This window comes from Trachinotus anak, unplaced genomic scaffold, assembly GCF_046630095.1.
Source record: "Trachinotus anak isolate AG129_WGS33_773 ecotype Australia unplaced genomic scaffold, CSIRO_AGI_Tana_v1 ptg000021l, whole genome shotgun sequence".
Classification (NCBI taxonomy): Eukaryota; Metazoa; Chordata; class Actinopteri; order Carangiformes; family Carangidae; genus Trachinotus; species Trachinotus anak.
The window spans coordinates 19,538,034-19,563,637 of NW_027273872.1; the positions used below are offsets into that span (position 1 = coordinate 19,538,034).

General features: G+C 40.5%; 3 protein-coding genes and 1 long non-coding RNA gene across 4 annotated transcripts; 2 read left to right on the forward strand and 2 right to left on the reverse strand.

The window, feature by feature from the left end:
- Nucleotides 1-71: 71 nt before the first annotated feature.
- On the reverse strand, nucleotides 72-5,606 carry faf2 (Fas associated factor family member 2). Its single transcript, XM_071506678.1, has 11 exons — nucleotides 5,461-5,606; nucleotides 4,465-4,533; nucleotides 4,183-4,317; nucleotides 3,727-3,803; nucleotides 3,507-3,645; nucleotides 3,296-3,381; nucleotides 2,924-3,015; nucleotides 2,464-2,641; nucleotides 2,053-2,224; nucleotides 1,773-1,916; nucleotides 72-1,353 (listed from the first exon to the last, which is right to left on the reverse strand). The coding sequence occupies exons 1-11, from the start codon at nucleotides 5,521-5,523 to the stop codon at nucleotides 1,171-1,173; spliced, it is 1,338 nt and encodes a 445-aa protein (XP_071362779.1). The 5' UTR covers nucleotides 5,524-5,606; the 3' UTR covers nucleotides 72-1,170.
- A 1,038-nt stretch (nucleotides 5,607-6,644) lies between these two features.
- On the reverse strand, nucleotides 6,645-9,708 carry pin4 (protein (peptidylprolyl cis/trans isomerase) NIMA-interacting, 4 (parvulin)). The gene is made up of 4 exons (XM_071506684.1): nucleotides 9,557-9,708; nucleotides 9,273-9,340; nucleotides 7,792-7,911; nucleotides 6,645-7,112 (listed from the first exon to the last, which is right to left on the reverse strand). The coding sequence occupies exons 1-4, from the start codon at nucleotides 9,591-9,593 to the stop codon at nucleotides 6,954-6,956; spliced, it is 384 nt and encodes a 127-aa protein (XP_071362785.1). The 5' UTR covers nucleotides 9,594-9,708; the 3' UTR covers nucleotides 6,645-6,953.
- A 2,458-nt stretch (nucleotides 9,709-12,166) lies between these two features.
- nek12 (NIMA-related kinase 12) lies at nucleotides 12,167-16,338 on the forward strand. Its single transcript, XM_071506677.1, has 2 exons — nucleotides 12,167-13,456; nucleotides 15,232-16,338. Exons 1-2 carry the CDS (start codon nucleotides 12,319-12,321, stop codon nucleotides 15,444-15,446), a joined length of 1,353 nt encoding a protein of 450 aa, XP_071362778.1. The 5' UTR covers nucleotides 12,167-12,318; the 3' UTR covers nucleotides 15,447-16,338.
- A 324-nt stretch (nucleotides 16,339-16,662) lies between these two features.
- LOC139606268 (uncharacterized) lies at nucleotides 16,663-24,102 on the forward strand. Its single transcript, XR_011684589.1, has 4 exons — nucleotides 16,663-23,154; nucleotides 23,268-23,312; nucleotides 23,454-23,582; nucleotides 23,723-24,102. It is a non-coding gene; the product is annotated as an uncharacterized lncRNA (long non-coding RNA).
- Nucleotides 24,103-25,604: the final 1,502 nt, after the last annotated feature.

Consider the following 25,604-nt stretch of genomic DNA (forward strand, 5'->3'; position numbering starts at 1 on the left):
CAGACAAAAAAAAGCTGATTATCTAATGCATCATGTTAAAACAAGCAAGTCGTACATTCTCGATAAACCCGCGTTTTTAAAATGTTTTTAATTTATAGTTGGAAAATTACATCTTTACATGAGCCCATTTAGATGTTACAGGCAAAACAGGCATCTATGAGTAACCACAGGCACACTATGGGCAGACTTGTACTATACTAGATAAAGCCACATGTAAAAGCTGTGGCCTCTGTTAAATATTGTCTTTTTAAACTTCATGAGCTTGAGGCAGTCTGCTTTACATAGTAACCAACCTGCATTTGGTCATTTTATGACACAGATGAGTCAAAAAACAAAAAAAAAAAGTCAGGTAAATTTGAGGGTTTTAAATATCTAACTTATGTACAGGTCATGGCTCATTTATAACAGGGTTCCCATATTTCCTTTTTGTCCAAATCCACCAACCTGCTCCCTGAAGTAGTACATGTGCTCTCCACACCACATGGACGAACAATAACAGCAGCACCAACCCAAACTTAGACCACTTCTGTGCGTGTCTCTCACTGTGGAGGAGGCATGTGTAAACTTAAGGCAAAAAGGGTGTTGAATTAGGACAAATGGAGCAAACATCAAGTCTGACAAAAAAATAGGCAAGGCATTCATACCAACATCAAAATCCATATTCATCCATGCTGCATCCTGTGTGTATCAGTAGGTATTAATACAACCTGCCTTCCTCAGTTGCCCAGTTGTCATGAAATAATTTGGGATATGGTTCTGGTTCTGCACAAAGCTATGCTACTGTTTCAGTATATATTTCAGTAGATGATTAATCCTTTGCTGCAACAATTACTGGTGAGGAAGGACAAGAATTAACTGGTAACTAGTACAGACAATGGAAAACAAATGTCTTTCTCCACACTGATACAAAGATGAGTTCAAGGAAGGACTTCAAGAAATATTTATTTGATAAAATTCAAGACTTTCCAGGCTACTGGGAACCCTGTAAACACAACTGAACAAGGACTGGATGCAAGATGGTTTTAATTTTTTCCAGGTCAGGATTTTATCTCAATGATCCCCTTGTGCATAATGGCCATTTAACAAAAGAAGAAAGTAGACAAAAAAAAGGGAGGGGCGTGGGGGCATCGAGGGAAAATTTGTTTCCATGTAGAGGAGGTATGTCATCTATTAATCGTCCGTAAGGTCCTGAACAAAAAGGACCTCGGAGCGGCTGAGTCCTGCCTCTTTCAGTGTGGGTGGGTTGGGCTGCTCTTCGGTCGGGAGGCAGGGCAAGACTCGGCGAGGGAAGTTTGTGACTATCTGAAACTTCTCTGGGGATTCTTTCAAAGAGAAAAGGAAGTCGTATATTACCTGTGGAAGAAAAAACAGCAAGTGAATAGGCAATTAATTATAAAAAGCAACAATATTCAGTCAACAAAAAGACAGTATCTGACAAATGACAGTATTTGAAGAAAAAAAAAAAGATTTAATTCACACATGGACTAAGTCTGTATAAGATGAACATACTTCTAAATGTGTGCTATGGACAGCACATTTCGACAGTACAGGGATTTGTTCCAGCCCACAATTAACATTATTATATGTGGTGGTGTTTGGCTGGAATGAAAATCTGTTGCTGCTTTGCTATACATGGTTTGACACCCAGTGATTAAAACTGATTCTAGCTTTGACAAAATCTGATTTCATTGTCAAACCTACTGAAAACCACTGGATAAAATAATTCACCCAGAGTCAACCAGATAAACAGTCTTGGTAAGTTTGGTACTCACCGTCAGTGACTGCCCAAAGAGGAATCGTCTCTCTACTCGTGTATCATTGGGCAGCTTAAACACTATTTTGACACTCTCTGGATCATCTGCAGGCGGCTCTGGAGGAAGACATTCTGACTTCCTCTCTTTCTCCTCCTCGAGGGTCTGGAGTCAAACAGCAAAAAATGACGACACAAATCAGAAAAGAAGAACTTCTATGTATTAGAAAAAATATTAGTTAAGATCTCAGTTCATTAATTGGCACCTGCAACATAAATGGAAAATGGAAAATGAGACTCACTCTTCGTCTCCTCTCCTCAGCGAGAGCACTCTGTCGGACCTTCTCCTCCTCTTGCCTGCGCTGCTCCTGCTCCTCCCGTTTCTTTCTGTCCTTCTCCTGGTCGGCACGGAGGGAGGCCAGATAGGCCTCATCCTGCTGCTGCCTTAGCACTTGGGTCTGGTTCCTCTCCTCCCTGACACAAAAACATTATTCTTTACCTGCGCACTATTAACGTACTCTGGTACACTAACAGAGTGCAGCATTAAACACAGGACCATTTTTCAATTGTAAACCTGGGACTGAAAAGAAAACGACTTGCTCCAAACAGTCATAACTTGAACTTCAATCAAAACCATGATAACATATAACTTGCAGTTTTCAGACATGTCTGCAAGGAAAGCAATCTTTCATGAATTCATTGATTTCCCATACCGTTCAAGGCGCTCTGACATCAGATATGTTTGGTTGGCATCCATGATGAAGGTAAGCTGATTGATGAGGTCCTCTGGCTGAATCAGGCCCTCGAGCCTTCCCACCACCGTCATCTTGCGGTCCTTCAGCATTATCATGGCCAGGAATGGATAGGTGTTCTCCCGCAGAGCCTGAGACACTGAAACACACCCAAATATTATACAGTCAAACATCAATGTTTAAATAGTGCTGCTACTGCACATTTTATTACTCTAGAGGGTCAGTTCACCCAAACACACACACACACACACACACACACAGAACACACCATATCCCAGTTAGCCCTTGTGCTATCATGAAAAAAGTTTCTGTTTTATACATGAGCGATAGCTGCTTAACATATGATCATGATCATAGTAACCCATGTTACACTAACAGCTGATTCACAAGAAAAGGTGAGTTAAACAATAAATTTGCATACCTCTGTAGCCCTCAGGTTTGCTGGTTGAGCATGCCCAAAAAAGCATTCGTGTGTTGAGGAAGGTTATGACCTCTTCTGTACATAACGTGGAGCTATAGGGTAACAGATCAGTAGCATAAAAAAAACAAAAAAACAATTTAACAGAGAACATCTTTTTCATGTGCACATGGTTAACAAACAGCAAGGTTAGATGAAAAAAATAAGTGTACTATAGAGTTTATGTGTTTCAAAAACATGAAGCAAAAACCAAGCAGACTGCACCTTGAGTAAAAACAAACTCTAGCAACTGTAATACACAGACAACAGGTGGTACGTAACATATTCTGATGGCTAGCACTCAGGTGAAGTAGGTATAAAAATCAAGTATGTTACCGGCAAAACTCGTCAGTGTCTTGATGATCATCCCCATGAAGGTACACTAATAGGTAGCGGAGCTCACGTTTGGCATCATTCAGCGCCTACATGTGTCACAGTAAACAAAAGCAATACAGCATTATGACCTTGTTGAATGACTAAACTTTATTCAGAAAAAAAAAATCTGTGTTTTTAATTGGACATTTGCACACCATGTCTCTGCACCTACCTGGCTGTATGTTCCCTGGTAAAATACAGGGTGTGCCTGACCATACTTCTCCTCAAAACTATGAATGAAGGACACAACATCTCCGACAGGGTCTGTCACACGACCACGAGGATCTGGCCTGATGAACCGCAGGGCAAACCTTGAAGAAAAAGATACTGTGACGATCAATTACATTCCTTTAAACAGCAGCTACAATTTTAAATCAATGACCTCGAATTACCTGAATATGTCCAGGAGTGTGTAATATGTAAATCTGAATGGTAGCATTATCAAGTAGTAACTCCATCCTAGTAATCCCTGAAAGGAAGAACCAATACAGTTTATTTAAAAAAAATCCAAGATATGAGGGAAATTCTGTTTTGTGCAATAAAATGCAACTACAAATTTGGATATCACTTAGAAGAAAAAGAACACACTTAGACTGAAAAGTCCTTCAACCTTAAAATCAACACATAGTAATCTAACTCATTTTGTCATAACAGTATCTGAGAGATGCTATAACAAACACATATATAGACTAAGAAAGTCCAGGTAGAATGTGTCAAGCATTAACAACAGTTTTACAAAACATTAGAAATGAACAGGAATCAATTATATTATTTGTTGTGGTGAAAATATTCTACAGCCATGCAGAGACATCATTCAAAAGTACAGACATGAGAGCCTGCAGACCTACCCTGGGTTGTGGCCTTGACACGATGTAACTATATACTCTATGGTCTGCTGTATTGACCTGTAATGGTCTGGATGGTGGAGGGTTAAACACACTGGGCACTCCTTCCTGCTCATTAAGTCTGTCTTGTACTGCAGCCTAAAACACACAGAGTTAAGCCCATCATACTGAAGTCAAGTCCTTCAGTAAATTGAAAAAATGGCAGATGAATCAGAGAAAACCAGCTCTATTCACACAATCTGTAAAGGAATAAAAATATAAACAGAGCCTGCTGTAAATCCTTACCTCTATGTTCCAATTATGCTGCTCTAATGTTCGACGACATTGGTCCATAGACTCCAACCCAGTCAGGTCCTGTTAAAAAATAAAGTCAGTCTGAAGGCCTCAAGTTGATCAGAAATACAGAAAAGTACGTTTGTACGTGTGCAACCATGGCTCCCTCCAGTAGCTCATATGCTACTGCTTTGCTGTGTTAAGTTCCTCATGAAAAAAGTTAGCAAGAATCATACAAACCTAAATCGACGTGGCTGTCAACAGAGTTAGAATGAAATTATTAGTATGGATGATAAACTATTAATTGTGTAATTATACAGCTACCTAACGTCAACATAAACAGGGGAAAATCGTTTACCCCAAGCAGGCTGACGTTAGAGGATAGCTAGCTCTCCAAAATATCAGGTGATTGTAACGGCTAGCCTTACAATTGTAAACCAAGCGCTACAACGGGCTATAAATCAAAGGGCCAGGAAAGTTGCATCAGTGGTATAGTCACACAACTGACAATTTAATTTAGCATAGCAGCAAACAGTTGTGTCGCTGAGAAACTTCAGTGACAGCTCGATCATGACTGCTAATGTTAACTCAGCAAGTGTTTAAGGGAGCGTCAGTGGAAACCACCGTTAGCCAAGTTGTCGTAAAGTCAAAGATTACATCGAAAACACAGCACCAGTGACATTGGTGAACAAAGTTGGACTGGGTATATATCTGTGAGTAAGATATAACAATCGTTATGCTATGTAAGTACACCCATGGCCCTTAAAGTGAGCTAACCTGTTAGCTAGCTTAGCTAATGTTAGCTAGCTCTGCTAACGTTAGCTGTGACTCCAGTTGACGGGTAACATTAGGGGGCTGGGGGAAACGATACCGAAGTTGACTGTGCAAAAAGCGCTTCAACACGCACCATTTGTCCTGTTTACACTGATTCACTATCAACGAGAACGTAAAAGCATATGAGGTTAAAAACTGACACATGTTCGTGTTGTATGAAGGCTGTCCCCTGACCTGAAACTGGAGGAGTTTTTCGGTCTGCGCCTGGGACAATTCTGGCTCCTCTGGCGCCGCCATCTTACCTCGCCAATCATCTAGCAAGGCGTAACAACGTCCACTGCCTTTTCCCGGTGCGGGCCGTGCTGCCCCGGCCTCAGCCAGCTACCGCCGCCTAGCGGTCTGGATGTCCTGCTGCATCACTCAGATTCGCCTGAGCTTCAGCAGGTGGACAGCAACCCTGACATCGTCTTGTAAGATACCTTGATAAAGCTGTCCCACATCATGATGCTCCCTCCGCCAAACTTGACCTCTGGGATGATGCGTTGGTGTGCAGTTCACTTTTTACACCATACATAGTGCTGCATGCTCATCTCAAACAATGCAACCTTAGTTTCATCAGTCCACAAAACATTTTCCCAGTAGTGTTGTCCATCTGCTCCATGTAACCATGCACCATGATGTGTGTATGGTAGACTCATGAACAGAGATGTAAACCAGCTCCAGTGATTCCTTGACACCTGAGGCTGTAACTCTGAGATTCTTTGTTATATTACTGATCATTTGGCATTTTGCTTTTAGAGTCATCTTAGCTGGATGCTTGCTTCTAAGGAGAGTAGCCACAGAACTGAATTGTCTCCATTTATAGTCAGTTTGAATGTGGACTGGTGAATATCTAAACTTCATGTTTTTACTTTATCCTTTCAGCTTCATGCAAATCCACAATTCTTGACCCCAAGTCCTCTCAGATATTTTTGTGAGGCACATTTCACAACAGCAAATGTTTCTTGTGAACAGCAAACTCATATGTTTAAGTGTTTTTGTACATGTCGAAGTGCCTCTGACCCACACCTCTTATCTGTTTTCATTGAGTGGACACCAGGTTTAGTAACTCCTGACTCTTCAGCTTTTGTTAATGCCAATTGCAGACGGGTTCACATACTTTTTCAAGCTTTCACTGTCAATATTTGAATGTTATCAATACGGACAACGACAATTTAATGACTTATGTGTTATTAGTCAAAATAGATTGTGTTTGTTCATAATTGTAACTTGGATGAAGATCTGACCATATTGAGGACAAATGTATACATATAAATGTAAGTGTTCACTTACTTTGTCTTTCAACTGTCAGAATAATGAGATAACACTTTAATGCCAAACTTCCTCCTTTGTAAAAAAAAAAAACATCAGAGCAGAAGTTGTTCAGAGTGAAATGCATTTATTTAGTCATTTGTGTTTCGAGTATCAAACTGAAAAGGAAATCCCAGTTGATTATGTAAATGTACATGTTAAGCTTGTAGAAATATTGCATCAGGTTGAACTGTCACTGTGGTAGAGTATGTTTAACAAAGACAGAAAAGACAGTATTTCACACCAGGATAATTTCCTCGTCTTGTTTTTCAACATTTAGCAAAACATAAAAGAGGCAAAATCAGGAAATCATCAGTTTCACAAAATAGCAAACTGTAATTTGTATGTCCTGATTTCAAATGTTGAGCCATCCCACGTCACTTTTTTCCTTCTACCATAATGATGTGGTACCCAAACTTAGTCTTGACAGGAGGGTCCGTGTAGACAGGTTTATCCATGGAACTGACAGGTAGGGCAAATGCTGCATCCTGGAAAGGTCCAACCATTGATCCCCGAGTCATCCACCCCAGATCACCCTGTCATGAACATAACAGTCATGAAGAAAAACTCACAGTATGAACCTAATATGGTAATAACATATGTACCAAACCAGAAAAAACGTGACTCAACATGAGCAACATAGGCTCCACTGTACTGAAAAAAATACCCTGAGTCGCCATATAAGTTTCCAAGTGGCTGAGTATATACCAGTGTAGGTGTTGTCATGGGGTGCAGGTGTGAATAAGTAGGAGCAAGAACACACATGTCTGTGAGTAAACAAATATTATTCAGTCTGGAATTCATCAATTTAAGGACTCATTATGACGTTTAGTCCTGTGTATCATATGTGGCATCTCCCATATCTATCACCAACTAAGATGTACGATGCAATCAAAGTGTCTGCCATCAACAGACCCTACTGATCATTTTAATGGATACGTCTTCCTTCTAAAATTGACCTGAACCAAACCTTAGGCATCTTGGTATCCTAATGAGGCTGAATACATACCATGGAATATGGCAAATGGTCACCCAGTAACCCAAATGTTCAATTTCTACATTACATTACTAGAGGCAAAATAAAGAAGAGCATCACTGTAAGTTTTACAGTTAATACTGTGTTATAATTTGAATTAAGCAAGACAAGAGCAATAATGGGCACAATAATGGGGCTGAGCCTGACCAAAACCACACAATATGAGAGCATGTTCTTACTCCTTGTCTTGCTTTGTCTTCACTGTATTGTGATGCTACTTCACTGAAACGGACTCCAGCCTTTAGTTTCTCCATTGCCTCCATGCATTTTCCATGTTTTTCGCAGAGGATATGCCGAACCTGGGGAACACAGACCATAGAAGCACAGTTGGACCTCCAGGAATAAACAACGGATAACATCACTGTAGATAATAAGCTTAGCAATTATACACTCACTTTATTAGGACCCTGCTTATTCATGTAATGATCAAATCATGCAATTATGTAACAGCAGTATAATCCATAAAAACACAGAGATACAGGTCAGAAGCTTCAGTCAATGTTTGCATCAAGTATCGGGATGGGGGAAAAACATGATCTCATTGATGTTGAAAGTGGCATGATTGTTGCTGCCAGTCAGGTTGGTTTGAGTACTTCTAAAATTGGTGGTCGCCTGGGATTTTCGCAACAGTCCCTCGTTTACTCAGAATGGTGTGACAAACAAAAAAAATATCCAGTGTGTGGCAGTTCTGTAGATGGAAAAAACCTTGCTGATGAGACGGCGTCAGAGGAAAAACGACCAGAATGTTTGGAGCTGACAGAAAGACTACAGTAACTCACCTACCCACTCTTTACAACTGTGGTGAGCAGAGAAGCATCTCAGAATGCACATATGTCGAACCTTGACATTGATGGGCTACAACAGCAGCAGACCACGTCAACCTGTCAGCCATGAGCAGAAATGTGAGGCTGCAGTGGGCACAGGCTCGACCAGAACTGGACAGTTGAAGACTGGAAAAACTAAGCCTGGTCTGATGAATCTGGACTTCTGCTGAGGCACGCATGGACCCAGCCTGTCTTGTGTCAACAGTCCAAATCGGTAGTGGTGGTGTAAAGATGTGGAGAATGTTTTCTTGGCACACTTTGGACTCTTCGATCAATCATCGTTTGAATGTCACGTCCCACCTGAGTGCTGTTGCTGACCATGTGCATCCCCGTACGGCCACAGTTTACCATCTTCTAATGGCTATTTTCAGCACAACAATGCACCATGTCACAAAGCAAAAGTGTCAATTTATCATGACCGTGATAATGAGTTCGGCGTACTTTAATGGATCCTGAATCCAGTAGAACGCCTCTGTAATGTGGTAGAGCAGGACACTGGCAGCATGAATGTCCAGCTGACAAATCTGCACAATCCATGTGATGCGAACATGTCAACATGGACCTGAATCTCAAAAGAATGTTTCCAGCATTGACCAGTTCAAATTTCATGCTTTATTCCCCCTCCTCTCATCTAGTGATGGATGGGACATTTTTCTTTCAAAGGTGACAACAGACACCAAGTCAACACTCTCATCCTCTGCCAGTCATTTTATTCAGAAGTCACTCTGTGGTGGGAGGAGAGGAGGAGGGATGTCATCTTTTGGTTAAAGTTTCCGTTATATCACACTTGTCCTCTGCAGTGCGGCTGTGGATAAAAATGCAAATGTAAATATTACCTTCACAGCGGTGCCTCCCTTAGGTGCTTTTTCTTTCTTATCGGCGTCTGCACTTCCTGAAGCAGCTCCTACACAGTACAGAGGTTCAGCACCGTGGCAACACAACAGCAGCAGCAAACGACAGCGTTAAAACAAGCAGCGCTGCGCGGCTTCGCGGTTATCATTACATGCACCATTCAGAAACATGCAGGCGACTGTAGTTGTATGCTACAGGTGAGGAAATGTGGCTGCATTTAAGCTAAGTTCATAAATAAATAAACAGTTCATAGATAACGACCACTGACCTTTACCACCCTTGCCACCTTTACCCTTTGGTGGCATCTTAGACTCAAGCACAGCGAAATGTGGGGAATAATGAAAACAGGAAGACTAGTAGCATACGCGCATGCTCTGTTGTGATTAACATGCGCAGTCAACTGCGCCGGGACCGCTCTCTTCTTCTTTAGCCAGTTATTGGCAGGTTGCAGCGAGTGAAGATGCATACCGCCGCCCGGTGTGGTGGACCAGGAACGACACCTGATAGTTTCCTCCGCCGTCAGGGATGGGGCATGTCCCAGGGAGGAACACAGTAACCTGAGGAGCAGATCCGGACCATTTACCATGAATTACAGTTTTTTTCCTGAAGTCTGGTGTATGTTGTTTGTTGCTCTCTGAGTGCCCTTCTAGTTAAATGGGTTAAATTTTTAATTGAGAGAAGTAGGCTATATAGATATACAGAAACATATAAAGCAAATTTCCTTTTATTCCTTTGACAGATAAGCTTAAATTCAATCCAAGGTTACCATGGCCTATAACACTCCCTTCAAATATTCCTTGTCTTTACTAGCTTTTTCATGTCATTAGGCTACTAATTTACATATTTCTTTATTATTTTTTATCAGCAGGCACCAACATGCATATTGTTAAACATTGTTGTTCAATCCTTTGTTCATATGTGAAAAGCATTAAAAAGAGCTTTTTTTCATTGGTGGTCTCTGTAGTAGTTCCTGTGACCCTTAAAAACTGTTTCTGAAACAGAAGGAGTGTTGTAGTGGGGGGACTAGTGGAACTAAATTACCTGGGCCCCAACAAGCAAAAAGCCCTCACAAAAAATTAAACTTTTTTATGATTTTTTAAAAATTATTATTATTATTTGCATGATTAACAAACTATGAGCTTATTGTTGGTTGAATAAATAGAGAAGAAGCTATTTTTGTGGCGAGAGGTTTTGGTCCTGAAGGACCGCAGCCTCCTGCCAGAGGGGAGTGTCACAAAAAGTTTGTGTCCAGGGTGGGAGGAGTCAGCTACAATCTTCCCTGCACGCCTCAGGGTCCTTGAGGCGTACAGGTCCTGGAGGGATGGAAGATTGCAGCCAATCACCTTCTCAGCAGAGTGGATGATACGCTGCAGTCTGTTATTGTCCCTCTCCGTGGCAGCAGCGTACCAGATGGTGATGGAGGAGGTGAGGATGGACTCAATGATGGAGGTGTAGAAGTTCACCATCATAGTCCTTGGCAGGTTGAACTTCTTCAGCTGCCTCAAGAAGTACATCCTCTGCTGAGCTTTTTTGATGAGGGAGCTGATGTTCAGCTCCCATTTGAGATCCTCTGTGATGGTGGTTCCCAAGAAGCGAAAATGCTCCACGGTAGCCACGGGGGAGTCGCACAGGGAGATGGGGGTGGGTGGGGCTGGGCTCTTCCTGAAGTCCACTATCATTTCCACTGTCTTCAGAGCGTTTAGCTCTAGGTTGTTCTGCCTGCACCAGGTCACCAGACGCTCAGTCTCCCACCTGTAGGCAGACTCATCGCCATCAGAGATGAGTCCAATGAGAGTGGTGTCGTCTGCAAACTTCAGGAGCTTGACAGACTGATGGCTGGAGGTGCAGGTGTTGGTGTACAGGGAGAAGAGCAGAGGAGAAAGAACGCAGCCTTGTGGGGATCCAGTGCTGATGGTCTGGGAGTCAGACACGTGCTTTCCTAGCTTCACGTGCTGCCTCCTGTCAGACAGGAAGTCGGTGATCCACCTGCAGGTGGAGTCAGGCACGCTCAGCTGGGAGAGCTTGTCCTGCAGCAGAGCCGGGATGATGGTGTTGAAGGCAGAGCTGAAGTCCACAAACAGGATCCTGGCATAGGTCCCTGAGGAGTCCAGGTGCTGGAGGATGAAGTGGAGAGCCATGTTGACGGCGTCATCTACAGACCTGTTGGCTCTGTAGGCGAACTGCAGGGGGTCCAGGAGTGGGTCAGTGATGGATTTGAGGTGGGACAGGACAAGGCGCTCAAATGATAATGATATTATAATATGTACATGTAGCTTGCTAATAAATTATCTTCACTTTGAGAAACACCCATAGAAAGTGAGTCAGCTGCAGGCTCGTCCAGAAATGTGTCACTAAGAGTCCTTTCAAACAATCATTATTTCAGCAGTCTAACACTAAAAGGAGATTTGCAATAGTACCATCAAATATTCAATTTTATTGTACATTACAAGCTGCCTCTGAAAAGTTTAATAGGCTAACTCCTGAGTTTTCACTTTTAATATTCTGGCTGTCTGGAAAAAAAAATAAAAATAAAATAAAAATTTACAGTTAATCATCAGGATCTACACCAAATTTGAATGTGTTCACCCCTGGTCCATGTCCCTCCACCTAATTGGCTGCAGACCGGTGTAGTAACTTTTGTGGTGAAAATAATAAGGAATAAAAAAAAAAAAAAAAAAATTAAAAAAATTAAAAAAAAAAAATACACACACGTGTGTAACAACGAAGGGCATATAAGAACACTGATTTTTTTTTTTTTTAACACAAAACAAAAAAATACACTCATTTACATGTATGGCTGTGTATAACTTTGAAACACGTGGAACCAATAAATAAAATAAATCAGATCAAATATCTAATTTCACGGCGTCAGAGCCAGGCGGTTTCCATGGCGACGACGCTGCACACAAACGGAGCTGACCTGTGTCGTGAACTGCGCCCCTCCCGACCACACGCTGTTTTTTTGTTTTTGTTTTTGTTTTTTTTTTTTACTTGTTGAAAACGACCTCGCTCATCGGCTCCGGACAAAACATGGAGAAGTACGAGAAGGTGCTGTGCCTGGGCCGGGGCGGAGCCGCGGACGTGTTCCTGATGAGGCATGCGGAGCGGAAGAGCCTGCATGCCGTGAAGAGGGTGAAAGTGGAGGACACCCGGGCTGCAAAAACACACAGAGCTGTTCTCCAAGAGGCTGAGATCATCAGGAGGCTGGAGCACCCTCACGTAGTGACGTGCAGCGATGCCTTCGTGAACCCCGACGACGGATTTATTTACATTGTGATGAACTACTGTGAAGGTGGGACACTGGATGACAAAGTAAAACAGAGGAAACTGGGGGAGTTTTTCGCAGAGGATACTGTGATGGGGTGGTTTGTGCAGGTGACTATGGCTGTGGATTATATACACACTGCTAAAATACTACACAGGGACATCAAAACCTCAAATGTGCTGCTAACAAAGCAAGGTTTGGTAAAGTTAGGGGACTTTGGGATATCCAGAGTAATGACCAACACGGCTGATATGGCCTCCACATGTGTTGGGACACCCAGCTACCTCAGCCCTGAGCTTTGCCAGGATGTCCCATACAGCTCCAAGTCTGACATCTGGGCTCTTGGCTGTCTGCTTTATGAGATCTGTGCCCTCAGACCTCCCTTTGCTGCCACAAACCTCCTCAGTCTGTTGTGCAAAATCACCAAAGGGGAGTACGATCCCGTGCCTGATGTCTACTCGGACAGCATCTCCTCTTTGATAAAGAGGATGCTCTGCCTCAACCCAGAAAACAGGCCAAGTGCCGCCTGTATACTGAGCAGTGCCGATGTGCAGGGCCATCTACACAACGTCACACACACACAGAATGACTGTTCTCTTGTGACCGAATCTGAAGGAGAGAGCTGTGACATTAACAAAGAAGGAAAACACACAGACACTGACACCAACCTGGGGCCACACAGTCTCAGTCAATCCCACTTAGGGGAAGAGAAAAAACACACTGCGGAGGGCAGCCTCAGTGATGAGGAGGAGGGAGACTGTGATGCTCTTTGTGTTGGAGGACACACCCACTGTGACTGCTGCTATCCTGAGGACTTTGATGAAGATGGAAGTGTGTCCTCTCCAGAAGAACACAGTGAGCACTCTGAGTCTGCAACGAGGCCCGATTCTGCTGAGATCACTGGTAATGTAGAGCTGGAAACATAAAACAAAACACCATGAAAGCGGTTGACGAGGCACTCAGATCCATTACTTTACAGTGCCATCAACTAAAGGTCCTGCAGTCTAAATTCAGCTTCAGTAAAATATATAGATATTATAAGCAAGTACTATAAGTATAATAAGTGTTGTGAAAAAAAAGGTAAAAAAAAAAAAAAGCATCAAAAGTAAAAGTACCCATTCTACACAGTGGTTTTCAGTTCAGTGTTTCCAAAGCCGTGGTTGGCCCCCTCCAAAGGGTCACAAGATAACCTGGGGGGTCGTGAGACGATTGACATTGTAGAAAAGAAGAAAAACAAAGTTCTTGTGTGGAAATCTGTCAGTCAGTCACTTTTAGGATTTCCCCCCCGATCTTCTCTTATTTGTGACATATTGGACATATGAAATGAAGCCGTGAGAGAAGTTTCAATGGTTAAGGTTAGCTGCAAGACAATGCTTTTTTGAAAGGGACAACAAGCCGAAAAAGTTGGGAACCACAAATTTTAAGTTCCTCTCCGGACATGTTTTAAACTATGTAAAGTACTTTGCTATGATTAATATTTTGCTTAACGTGGTTTTCCCACATAAAAAGTAAAGAAAAAAAATCATAAAATGGGACTGTAAGCAGATCTACGCTTACTTCCTCACCGCTGCTTGCTCTGTTTTGATACTGAAACAGCAGGAGGAGTGGGATGTGTTGTGAACCAAAATCAATGACTAGCAGACCAAACAGTTAGCATAGTTAGCATCTTTTATTTGTTTATGCTGTTTTTTAGCTCGCAACTGGCAGTGGCTGACACAGTGTTAGTGGTTGTGCTAATGCATACTCTTGCTCTCTGTCCTGACCAGGCTTCAAGTTTATTTTGCCCTGCCCCTGCCCTGATTGGTTCCATAGGTTATATGACGTATGAATGGCCGATGAACAGCTTGCTGTGGCATTGGAGAACTTAAATCTTAGGTGCCTCAACATTTCTATGACTTAGCAATCATATGATTTGATTAAAAAGCAAAACTTTTTTGCTTTTGAGACTTGTTCAACATTGTGCTCACATTTTGAGACTGAAAGTTTCCCACAAGCACCAAAACTGATTCACATGAAAAGTTGAATGTTGTGGATGTTGTCAGGAAACTGTTAAAAGGCACTTAACATTGAAACATTTATGTCAGCAAAACATTTCTGTAGATTAGAGCTGAAATAACCTTTCAAGAAAAGTGATGAACAAAAATATTTAAAAATCTATTGAGCGTCATTTATCAAGAAAAGCTGTCATTCACTAGTTTCAGCTTCTGAAATGAGAGGATTTCTTGCTTTTCACTGTAGGGACTATAGGTCTGACAAAACAAGCAATTTGAAGTTCTGTTGTCTGACTTATTGGGACACCAGTTCTCTGGTCTAATAAGGTTTTATTTAAAATGTCCTTATTCTGTCCTCTTAGTCTGATCTTTATTCATAATTTCTACAAAACAAGAAATTACACTTATATTAATTGATGCAAAATATATAATGAATTTTACTAAATATCCTTAAACAGGCCACAAGAAAATTTTTTTTTTGTTTGTTTTTTTCCCTCATGTTTTGTTAGTAGCTTATTTTATTGACCTTTGTGTTTTTTGATGAGCATTTGGTAGTTTAATATGGCAATATGAGCTTCAAAATGTAGAGGTTGTTTTATGATCAAAACAAAAGCCCTTAATCCCAATATAAACTTTTCTTAGGTACATCAGTGGCAAATTACTCAGTAAATTCTTTCTCTCTTACAGTATTTCCAGAGACTCCTGACATTTCAGAACAAGTTGACTATCCAGATGACTTTGAGGAAGATGAGGAGAGGGACGATGATGAGGATAAAGCAGACTTAGTCCACACCCCTGCTCTTCAGCAGCCACATGATAATGATGGACTGGAGGAGGAGTTTCAGCTCTGTGATGCTGGGGGATTGACTGTTACGCTGAAAGCACTGAAAGAAAAGGGCTAAAAACACCTTTACAGCCACAAACACTGTACATCGCAGTGGACCGAGATGGGATCTTAAGTAAAAGTTAAGTGCCTGTTCATTAAGTGTTTGTGTGCATTTGACATTACCTTCTATGTTTGAGCCTGCTGCCACAATTAGAGCCAAAACTGGAAGCAGATTATTTGGGAGCCTCCTGTCTCACTGTGCATTTACCACACACCATGAGACATTGTTGGGATAATATTATAGTATAAATAGGACCTGCAAAGATTAGTAAAAAAAAAAACAACACATAAAATAAAACATCATGACTTTCAAAAATGATATAAAAGCGCTACCAGGTGTCCAAATGTTTAAATTGAATTCACAACTTTATTGATATTACATATATCAACGCTTCATACTCTATGTATTCTCCCAATTTTTTTCTCTGTGTTACATGACACTGCTGTCAAACATTTAAAATTACATTTTTTATCTCTGGCTAAAAAGGAGATAAAGGTAAAATCTGCATGCAGTTATCCATCTAAAGGAAGTATGTGGTGTATGCAGCTTTCCGCAAAGATATGATAACACATAATAACAGAAGAAAGATAAAAATCTAAAGTAAGAAGCACACTTAAAACTACACACTGAAACTAAAATAGATATATAGTCATATAGTCACATCAGTAAAACGGGAATGCCGAAAAGCAACAAAATAGAATAAATTTAACAAACTTGTTTTGGCCTGAGATTCTACATTTTCGTGGAGTTTGTATTTGCCACAAATACACAAAAAGAGCATGATCTAAACTGCGAGTACAACTACAGTTTTTATGGGAATCTGTACTTTTTCCTCCACGAGTTATCCCAGAAGGAACACCACCTTCACACTGGCACAACACACTCAATAAAGGTTTTGTTATTGCAGACCTGCTTAGCCCTGTTGTTTCTCCCTCTATCTCTCTGTATGTTGCACAGATTATTAAAAATGCGATGATGAGTAATAGCTAGAAAAACTCAAATCAGAAAAGTGAGAATATTAAAAAGATTTTGCTTTAATCACAATCACATAATTATAACTAAGCACATCCTAACCTGCAGGCTACTGAGCAGCAGCCTTGCTCAAGGGCACCTCAGTTGGAGTTACATTCCTCTTATAGATTCAGCCTGCTGGTCTGGGGATCAAACCGGGAACCTTACAGCTGTAAGCCTGACACTTCTGTTTCTCCCTGCAATTAAGTGAATACCACAGTCCAGTGAAGTGGAAATACAAACGAGTGACAACTTGAAGATACTTTTTGTCTCTGTCAGGGAGCAAAAATATCAGCACAATGATACACTCAGGTGTCCTTTTAACAAACTGAACCTGCTGCTTCTGCTGTGTTGTGTGTTATCACTTATGTAATATAACTTAAGTTTTAATTCTCCTTTTTAGGAAACTATTCATTCGAAGCTGTAACCTTGTAATGACATTATGGTGAATAGAAAAGGTTTGTCTTTAAAGCTCACACACACTCAGATTATTACTTTGTCATGACAGGTAAGGCGTGAAGAAGACTTTACAGGAATCATTTTCTTCCATTAACATATTTACAGTTGTGCACTTTCTGGGTATATAGCTTTAAAATCCAGTAATGATGTGGACAAGTTAAGTTTTGAATGTGCCAAGCTCATGGTTCAAAGTGTTCTCAACGGAAATGTAAGATTCAGGTTTTATCAACACACGATCTCTGATGAGTTGACCTAAGATTTTCCACACTCAGCAGTCAGCAGTCTCAGGTTCACCCACATTACATTTACAAGCAATACAACAGGCTCCATGCTGAGCAATCAGACATCAGAGAGACACAACACATTTCCATGAGCCAATACTGCACACATCATTGCAAAGGTTCTTTTCCTTTGTGAATGGGTGAAGGGTCATGTGTTCCCCATATGAGCAGAAAGTCCAACCACATGAAACATCAGCGATCAGTTTTGGATGGTGATGTCACTGATCAGTGTTAACAGGCACTGTAGATGTATTTGTGGTTGTCCACAGCCATCATCGTTAAAGCATTGTTGAACAAGCCCAAGAGGTCATGGGGCGCCTAGAGTTGACGGTCATTTTTGAAGACGTCAAAACAAAGAAACCACTGTGACACCTTCATAAATTGTGTCTGTCTGTGGCTATGCTATGTAGGACAGGGGCTGTTTGAGGCATCAGTGCCCAGGGGTCCGTCATCTCATATTCTGTTCATAACGTTCACAATAATGAAATGCTGATGCTCCTGAGCAGCAGACTCCAAGCCGAGTCAGCTCTCCGATCAACACTTGTAACGTCAGCACAACTAAAGAAAACCACATAGTTGGGTTAAGAGTACGCTGTGGAACTAGGTCTTGGAATTGTGACAGCAGACCAACAGGTTTATCTGCCATTCTGCGACTTTCCTGCTGTGCAAAGATTCCCCTGCAGTGCACACGCTGATGTTCCTCTCAATCATCCACAAATTCACACCTGCACACTCATCTTCTCGGCTTCTTTATCCACTGATGGTGTTACAGACAAAAGCACCCCAGTAACTTCCATGATGACAAGTATTGTAACCACACTAGTATGAATCATGAAGTTGCAGCTCCTCAAAGACCGACAGACGTACTCTAGGCAACCTTTAGAAGAAATGAACTTTTTAGAAATTGTGTGATATTCAAATTGCACTGTGGTTCCCATTTGTGATTATGCCTTTTATTAACATGAAAGCAGCACTAACTTGAACTCATCTGCAGTACGGTGTGGCCAAATTTTTTTGTAAGTTTGGAAATTAATTTTGATGACAGTGCACTTTCTGCATGACTCTGTGTGGTTCCCAAAATTGCACAAGGAAAGTGGACTGACTGCCTCTGGAGTTTCTTAACTTTAAATAAGATTTCTTACATTTTAGTCATCCTCATCTATTTTGCTCTACATCCAAGGAGTAAATAAATGCATATTTAAACAATTAGCCACTGGATTGGGTCTGGACATAAATGTGGGACAACTTTATTTTTTAAGAAATGAACAGTATTATATGTGTTAAAATTGCTAAAACTGGGGCTCTTCTGTCAGTGACAAATTATCCTGGTGAATACATTAATTGGTCTGTCACAACCTGCCAACATCTGGGTTGCGTCAATTTATAAGATTAACTTGTTTAGCATGGCTCCCAACTATGTACAGTAATTGGGATCTTGTGCAACACTGTGATACCTAAGTGAAAGCATTGAGATGGTGGCAACAACAAACAGCAAGAGAGAGAAGAAAAAACAATAAAATAGTTATTCATAAAAATGGGAGAGTCCAACAAGTTCTACAATAGATGACAGAGAGTAGTGAAAATCTGTCAGGGAAATTTTAAACAGGATAAACAATCTACAGTCTACTATGCTTGCAGCTCTGTGAGGTTGTACTTAGCCACAGCATGCTAACATGCTCACAGTGAAAATGTAAACACACTGATGTTTAGCAGGTTTCTGTAAGTGTAATGGTCATCGAGCTGCACAGAACTCAAGCAAGAGGGGCCAACCTTGGTTATTTGAAGAAAGGCCAAATGTAGGATATATGCAGTTTGATTAATGTCTACCTGATATTGTTTCAGGATGTTCCTTGATGGCTACCGTAAAACAACATCTATATTGGTTGATTGAGCTAATGTCGACTTTCATGCTCCACGTATCCAAACACAGCTCGCCTGATATCTGGGAGGGTTGGTACAGTACCTGGTGGGGGTGTTGAGTGAGTGTGTTGCAACAGTCTCTAAAACCCCCTCCCACCACACTTTTCCACCGTAAAATTTGTGGAGGCTGCAACAATTGCTGTACCTATGTGAACCCGACAATTCGGCAAGCACGCCCACTTCAGGCAGCATTTGGCCAGGTGTCTGGTCTGGAGATGAGAAAGTAGGCAGGATTTTAAGTTCTCTCTCAAGCTTTCTTTTTCTCTTTCAGTCCCCACACAGTTACATAGGGCTGACCTGAGTACCGTGAATCTTCAAAGGAGGGCAGTCACAATATCAGATTTTCATTACAAGATAACTAAGGACAAAATTATTCACAATGTCGATTTCATGAAATTTACGTGTGAAATGTTAAATAATAATAAGAAGAAGAAGAAGAAGAAGGAGAAGATGAAAAGTGATGATGCTATCAGTCACATTCATCTTTACATTGTTTATTGTATGACTTGTCTCTCTTGTGGCAAATTAAGAGTCTGTTACCATAACTGTACAAAAGCATAGAAAAAGAACACATAATGGATTGTGGCAACCAGATAAACTGATAAACAAAAGATCCACAAGGCTGAACATCTGCCATCACGATATTCTATGTGTATTATTAACATGATAACAATACTCTTACTTTACTTTGTAATACTTTTTTAAAAACATCATCGTTATCGTCAATACCTTACTTTAAATCTTATACTGTTGCCATGGTAATCAACATCAGAATCAGTAATCAAATGTTTTTTATTATTACTATACACGCATTACCACAAAATTCCCAAATAGGGCATAAAATAAGAAATACTAATCCAACAGTATTCATCACGCATCAACATTAATTATTAGTAGTTATGCTCAGACAAAACATTTCATGTTCGTGCGTTTTAAGTTTTGTGTGTCACATCTCTTAGCTAACATTACCAGCACTGACAGTCGAAAATGTCAAGCACCTGGAATAACTTCCAAATTTGATCCTTGAATATTTTGGGGTAATTCTCAAGGAAGCTTTGAAGCCCCTAGATTTTGACCTTGCCTTCGAGTGAGGCTATAAACACACTTGTAGCTGTGTGCAGTTAACTTCTCAGACCCCGTTAAAGACTCTTTCCGGCAAATAAGCGACTAGTGACAAATCTAGCTTCATTTTGGACAAATCCTCAGTGCTGCCCTGTGAGAGTGAGGTCTGCCCATGCTGACACATCCTCTGAGCAGCGCTCCGTCCTCAGGGCAGATTGGAGTTTACATTGGAGTTGCCATCGGAAAGTCACCAGACAGTTAGGGGCTGGCTTGTTAGTGTGCTAACTTCAGTAGAAGAAAAGATGTGATGGACAAGAGCCAACATCAGCGTTGCTTTCCGCCACTGGAGACAGATCTTGGTGGTGAATGAATGAACTTTGATACTAAACTTACTGCGTTTCTTCTACATTGGTAGGCAAACAGCTGTTACAGCTCATTTACTTTGTAAGTATGGTGACTTACAAAGGCTTGTAAGTGACAGCTGGTTTTCAAGCTAAACAGATTTTATTTTACTCACTCTCCCAGTTTCGAAGGGCTCACTCAGTAAAACTTTGCCAACATCAACTGTACAGGCCTTCACTGACTGCAGGCTATGCAGGGAGTCTCCCTATATGCCTTCCAACAAATTATAGCTGGTATATACTGTGAAACTCTCAGACAGAAACTATAACCCCCCACAAATAATTACTTTGTGGTCTAATTTACCACAGAAACTGAGTCATAGAGACAGGGGAAAAAAGGCAAAAGGGTAGAGAGCATATCTCAATACTTCCTTTTATTTTAAGACGATGCTGTATTTTGCTCTCGATCGTGCTTCCCCTGGTACACGGGCACACCATTTTACCCAAGTTCATGTCTAACAGTTGTAGTAAAGTCCAAGTATCTTTTGCATTCAGTTTATTGTTTCCTGTGTGGATGTCATTTCTAACATCAGGTAGTATTAATAATTAATGTGAAACCTGGTAAATAAGAGAATATCTGCACATCTCATATGTGGTCAATGACCATTTCTTGGTATAATGTCAGCAGAGAGAGCACTCACTTTCTTATCGCAATCTATGATTAAAAGCACAGCAAACTGATCTTGTTGCTAAGATCTAACTTGGGAGGATTGTTGACTGGACACTGTCCCTGAGTATTTATAGATTAACAGCACCAAATTTAGACCAAGTGCAATAAGCTACAGGGGTGCTGTGATGATGATAATGTTTGGTTTTTATGTCTGAGAACTATCTTGTAGAGAGCATTTATGGCAAAAAACTACTTACATGTTAGTGCTGAACAATAATCTAAACAAAATCGAAATCGGACGTAGGAGATACATGCTTGTTTGGTACAGACTTCAGCAAAGATTACATCATCGTCATCATTTTTGTGTTTTTTTTTTTGTGCGAAACCGAATGCAAAAATGATCATTGTAATCGTAATATCTGTTAAAATATGATCAAGGTTTTCTTGTTATAGAATGCAGTGAAACTTGATAGTTAGCAGTCGCACATAAAAAATGGTATTTGGCGCAGCCCCAATTCTGTTCTTTTTTGTACGCACATTGCAAAATGAGGAATAACTGTACGAAAGTGTGCACTGTTATCCAGATCTGAGCAATTATCGCATCTCGCCCCACTATATGACGGCAGGATTTTCACCTCGCCTTTGAGTGTGGCTATAAAAACTTTTACCTTCAGACAAGTTCACTTTGAGCATACCTCTGCCTTAAGTAACACTCCAGACTTGCGCTTGCTATTGTCTCTCGCTGTAGATGTGTGTCGTGTATGTCGGAGCTGTCCTCCAGTATGAGAGGATGGTTATCAAAGATCAGTGGCATACTCCTCCAAGAGGTTAAGAAAATATTGACAAGCATGTTCTGCTAGTGGGAAAGAGGCTTTGTTGGTGTTAAACCTTTAACCTTTCTGGACATGTTCCAGTGTGCATGATGATGTGGGGCCTGGTGTGGCAGCCTTATGCCACTGAGGTCAAAAACATTTCAGGCAAAACTGATGTGGAGGTCGATGCTCTATCTAGGTTAAGGTAAGTGTAGGTGGGATTGTGGAAGTCCCCTTTACACTCTTCAGTTTCGTCTGATATTGTCTGAAACATGTTACTTGATGACCTGAGACTGAGACATTCACCCAGTTTTAGACTTTGCCAACAGTAATTAATTATATGGTACGTGTGGTCCATGGCTACAGTTTGCGCAGGAGACCAAACAGAAACTATGAAGTCACAGTTAACAATGGTGTAGTATGATACATAATCATGACCAATTCCTTCCTCAGAACAAAAGCTGAGTCATTTACACAAAAATAGCACAAATTCTACAGCAAAGGTGTTTTACATTGTGTGTTTGTGACTGCTGTATTAATTTTAATTTACAGGTTTAATATCTCATAATAGAATGTTGGAGGCCTCTTGTATTTGTGCACACAGCTCCTAAATAGTATGCTTTCTATACATACATTATGTTCTAAAGAGATTTTAAGGTAACAAACAACCTGTATATAACACTCTATTGTCTGGTCAAGATTGTCTTGTTATAAAACGAGATTGTTAGTAGTCACTCGTAAAAGAGGTGATGAAAAAACTTTTCTCCTACTATTGGAAGACAGTCAGCAGTGGTTTCTAAAATGAGGCATTTAAAAAAATGTTAAATTAGCTTAATTTACTTTTAATATGCAATAACTGTTGATGACACTGCATTAAAAAAAAATGTGCGATAGGTGTAGGTGTGATGGTAACAGTGACTTCCTTTTTCTTGGTGTATATAAAGCTAGTGATCACATCAGTGGTCACACTTGAGACAACGAAAAGCAGCTGTAAAGGAAGAGAGAGCAAAACAACGTTGCAACATAATGAAGTGTGCATTTGCCCTAGTTTTCATGTTGCATCTCTGCTACAGTATGAAGGTAAACATGAACTTGAACAATGAGATTATAACAATGCTGAAGAAGATTGGCAACCTCTACAAAGAGAACAAAGCCAATATCACATCTGTAAGTATATAGTATATTATCACACTTTATTTCATTGTGTCTGCTTTACTCTCAATGATTCGTAATGTCATAATATGCCAGTATTAAATGAAAATAATATTCTGTTCCCACAGCCAGACGACATTCAAGAGCCAACCCCAAATATGTCCAGACATGCAGTAAGTATTATATTATCACCATCTGCCCTCTGAATGTCATCCAAGCTTAGTTTCTTCTTGATATGTTGAGCTTCATTTGTGATAGTATGCATGTTGTTCGATGCAATAGCCTGACAATTCCCTTTCGTTTGTCCGCTGCAGAATTACTGTGTAGGTGTCTTTACCAAGGAGCTGAAGCACCTGCTTGACAGAGTGACTGTGGATGAAAGCAACAATAATCTTCTGAAAGGACTTCAGGCAAACTTGGATGCGCTGGAACCACATCCACAGGTTAGCCAACTAAAATATGACTGTGTTTCTAAAAATACACTGAGCTCTACTAAAAATACACTGACTGTCTACTTTATGGCTGTTGCATCAGTAGTGGGTATCCAGATGAGACATATAACCTTTTTTTTCTTTTTTTCCAGAATGGCCGCACTTGCCTAATGAGACAGACCAATAACAGTTTGGTTTTCAGTCATTACATTCATTTCCTCAAGAAACTAAACAGCTCAAAGAAAAGATGAAGAGTCTCACTTACTTTCTGTTGTTTTCACATAATATGAACCATCAGTATGACCAAGTTTTAAATTCAGATTTTTTTTCAAAAATTACATTTGTATTTATTAGCGTTATTTATGTATATTTATTTCATTATTTATTTATTTATTTATTTGCAACTGTTGATTTCCATTTCATATGATTTATTCAGCAAACTGGATGGGACACATAACTATTCACAGTGTGAAAATGTTTTACAGTTCATATTGTGATACTGTGTTTTTAAATAAATTAATTATCTTATTAATTTGTTCTCTCTGAGTGTTCGTAAGTCCTTTTGAATTTGAAATGCTATTGAACTGCTACTACGCTTTATTGGGATGCCAAAAAAAAAAAAAAAGGCCCAGCAAGTAAGAATTAATTCACTCTATACGATGTAGAAATCTACAAATGGTGTGAAAGACCTGTTAAAATAAAGCTCCAAAGCCAAATTTTCTTTATACGTTAACTAAATTCAGTATTGAAATCGTCAAAAAAGTCTATAGATACTTACATACTGTAATGCCATGGTAGGTGAAGAGGTGGAGGAGGAAGTATAGAGGTAACATTTAGCAGCAGCTCAAAGTTCCCCACCTCCTGTGTGACCCAAAAGTGTGAGGCGCAGTGTGAAAGTATAAGAGAAGTGGCTTCACAAGCAAGGGAAAAAAAAGAAACAGGCAGACATAGTGAGCTAAATCAGCGTCAGTGAGAATCATCTTCCCTTTTATCTATTCTACCCATCTGGAGAAGAGTTGACATGTTTGCATGTCAGAAAACAAACTCATATGAACCTGCACTGATATGCACTCACGCAAACATGCTGCAGCACTGTGAGAGGACTGAGTCTTTCTAGTATTCTGGCTCCTTAATAGGTCTGCGCATATGCAAAAAAATCATATTGTGATTATTTTGGCAGATGTTATGATTGCAATATCAGTCACGATGAGCAGCCCCACTCCTAAACCCACCTGTCTTGCTTTTAGCAGTTGTGAGTGTTTGCATGCTGTTGTGCGCGTATTATTCAGCATTAGATGACAAACACTCAAGAGTTTTGTCATGACTTGAACATCTACACAGGATATTCAAACAAATTTAAACCCCTACTCAGTCAGAGGCTCCGTGACAGCAGGTGATGACTGATGGATTATGTAAAACAAAATGTATGAAGTTCAGGCTTGCCATATCTGTTCTCATGTATCATCTTAGTCACACCTCACTGTCTTGAGTAGAGCAAGTGACTCAGTGATTCATTACATTGTCAGAAAAGGAAGCATCACAGGATCTGACAATCAGTATGTTTGTGAAACCTGAACTCGAGGAGCAGCAGCTGCATCTTTGAACATAGAAAACTAGCCGAGCTGGAGGCAGGTGTAGAGAGACGCTCTAAGGTAGGTCCACAATGCACTGCAGCTCTCCCCTCTATCCCTGGTCTCACCCATGACCTTTAAACTCTGAACCCTGACTGGCTGCCAGGTCTTTGATGTCCTCTAAGCAAGGCAGGACTCAGAGTTTGAGGCACATAAAAAAACCAAGGAAAAGGGAAGAACATACTGTCTTTCAATGAAAAATGAAGCACAAATGGAATAACAACAATGGAAACACAATCACAATGAAACATGCAGAAAAGAACGCTGATATTTGACTAACTTGCATGTTTTTGAGGATTTTCAGAGGGAAGTGGTGAGCAGAGTACTGACATATTAAGCATTTGATTACATGGAGGAGGAAGAGGATTAGTTTGACATTTGGGAAATATGCTCACTGGGAGCT

Excerpts from the sequence above, each read along its gene's own strand:
- faf2 (XM_071506678.1), bottom strand. The coding sequence starts at position 5,523 with ATGGCGGCGCCAGAGGAGCCAGAATTGTCCCAGGCGCAGACCGAAAAA. Across the intron at positions 4,318-4,464 it reads AGCATAATTGGAACATAGAG|GCTGCAGTACAAGACAGACT; the intron begins GTAAGGATTTAC and ends TGTGTGTTTTAG. Across the intron at positions 3,646-3,726 it reads ACACTCCTGGACATATTCAG|GTTTGCCCTGCGGTTCATCA; the intron begins GTAATTCGAGGT and ends TTTTTCTTCAAG.
- nek12 (XM_071506677.1), top strand. The coding sequence starts at position 12,319 with ATGGAGAAGTACGAGAAGGTGCTGTGCCTGGGCCGGGGCGGAGCCGCG. Across the intron at positions 13,457-15,231 it reads CGATTCTGCTGAGATCACTG|TATTTCCAGAGACTCCTGAC; the intron begins GTAATGTAGAGC and ends TCTCTCTTACAG.
- pin4 (XM_071506684.1), bottom strand. The coding sequence starts at position 9,593 with ATGCCACCAAAGGGTAAAGGTGGCAAGGGTGGTAAAG. Across the intron at positions 9,341-9,556 it reads AGGTGGCAAGGGTGGTAAAG|GAGCTGCTTCAGGAAGTGCA; the intron begins GTCAGTGGTCGT and ends TGTACTGTGTAG. Across the intron at positions 7,912-9,272 it reads AGGGAGGCACCGCTGTGAAG|GTTCGGCATATCCTCTGCGA; the intron begins GTAATATTTACA and ends TGTGTTCCCCAG.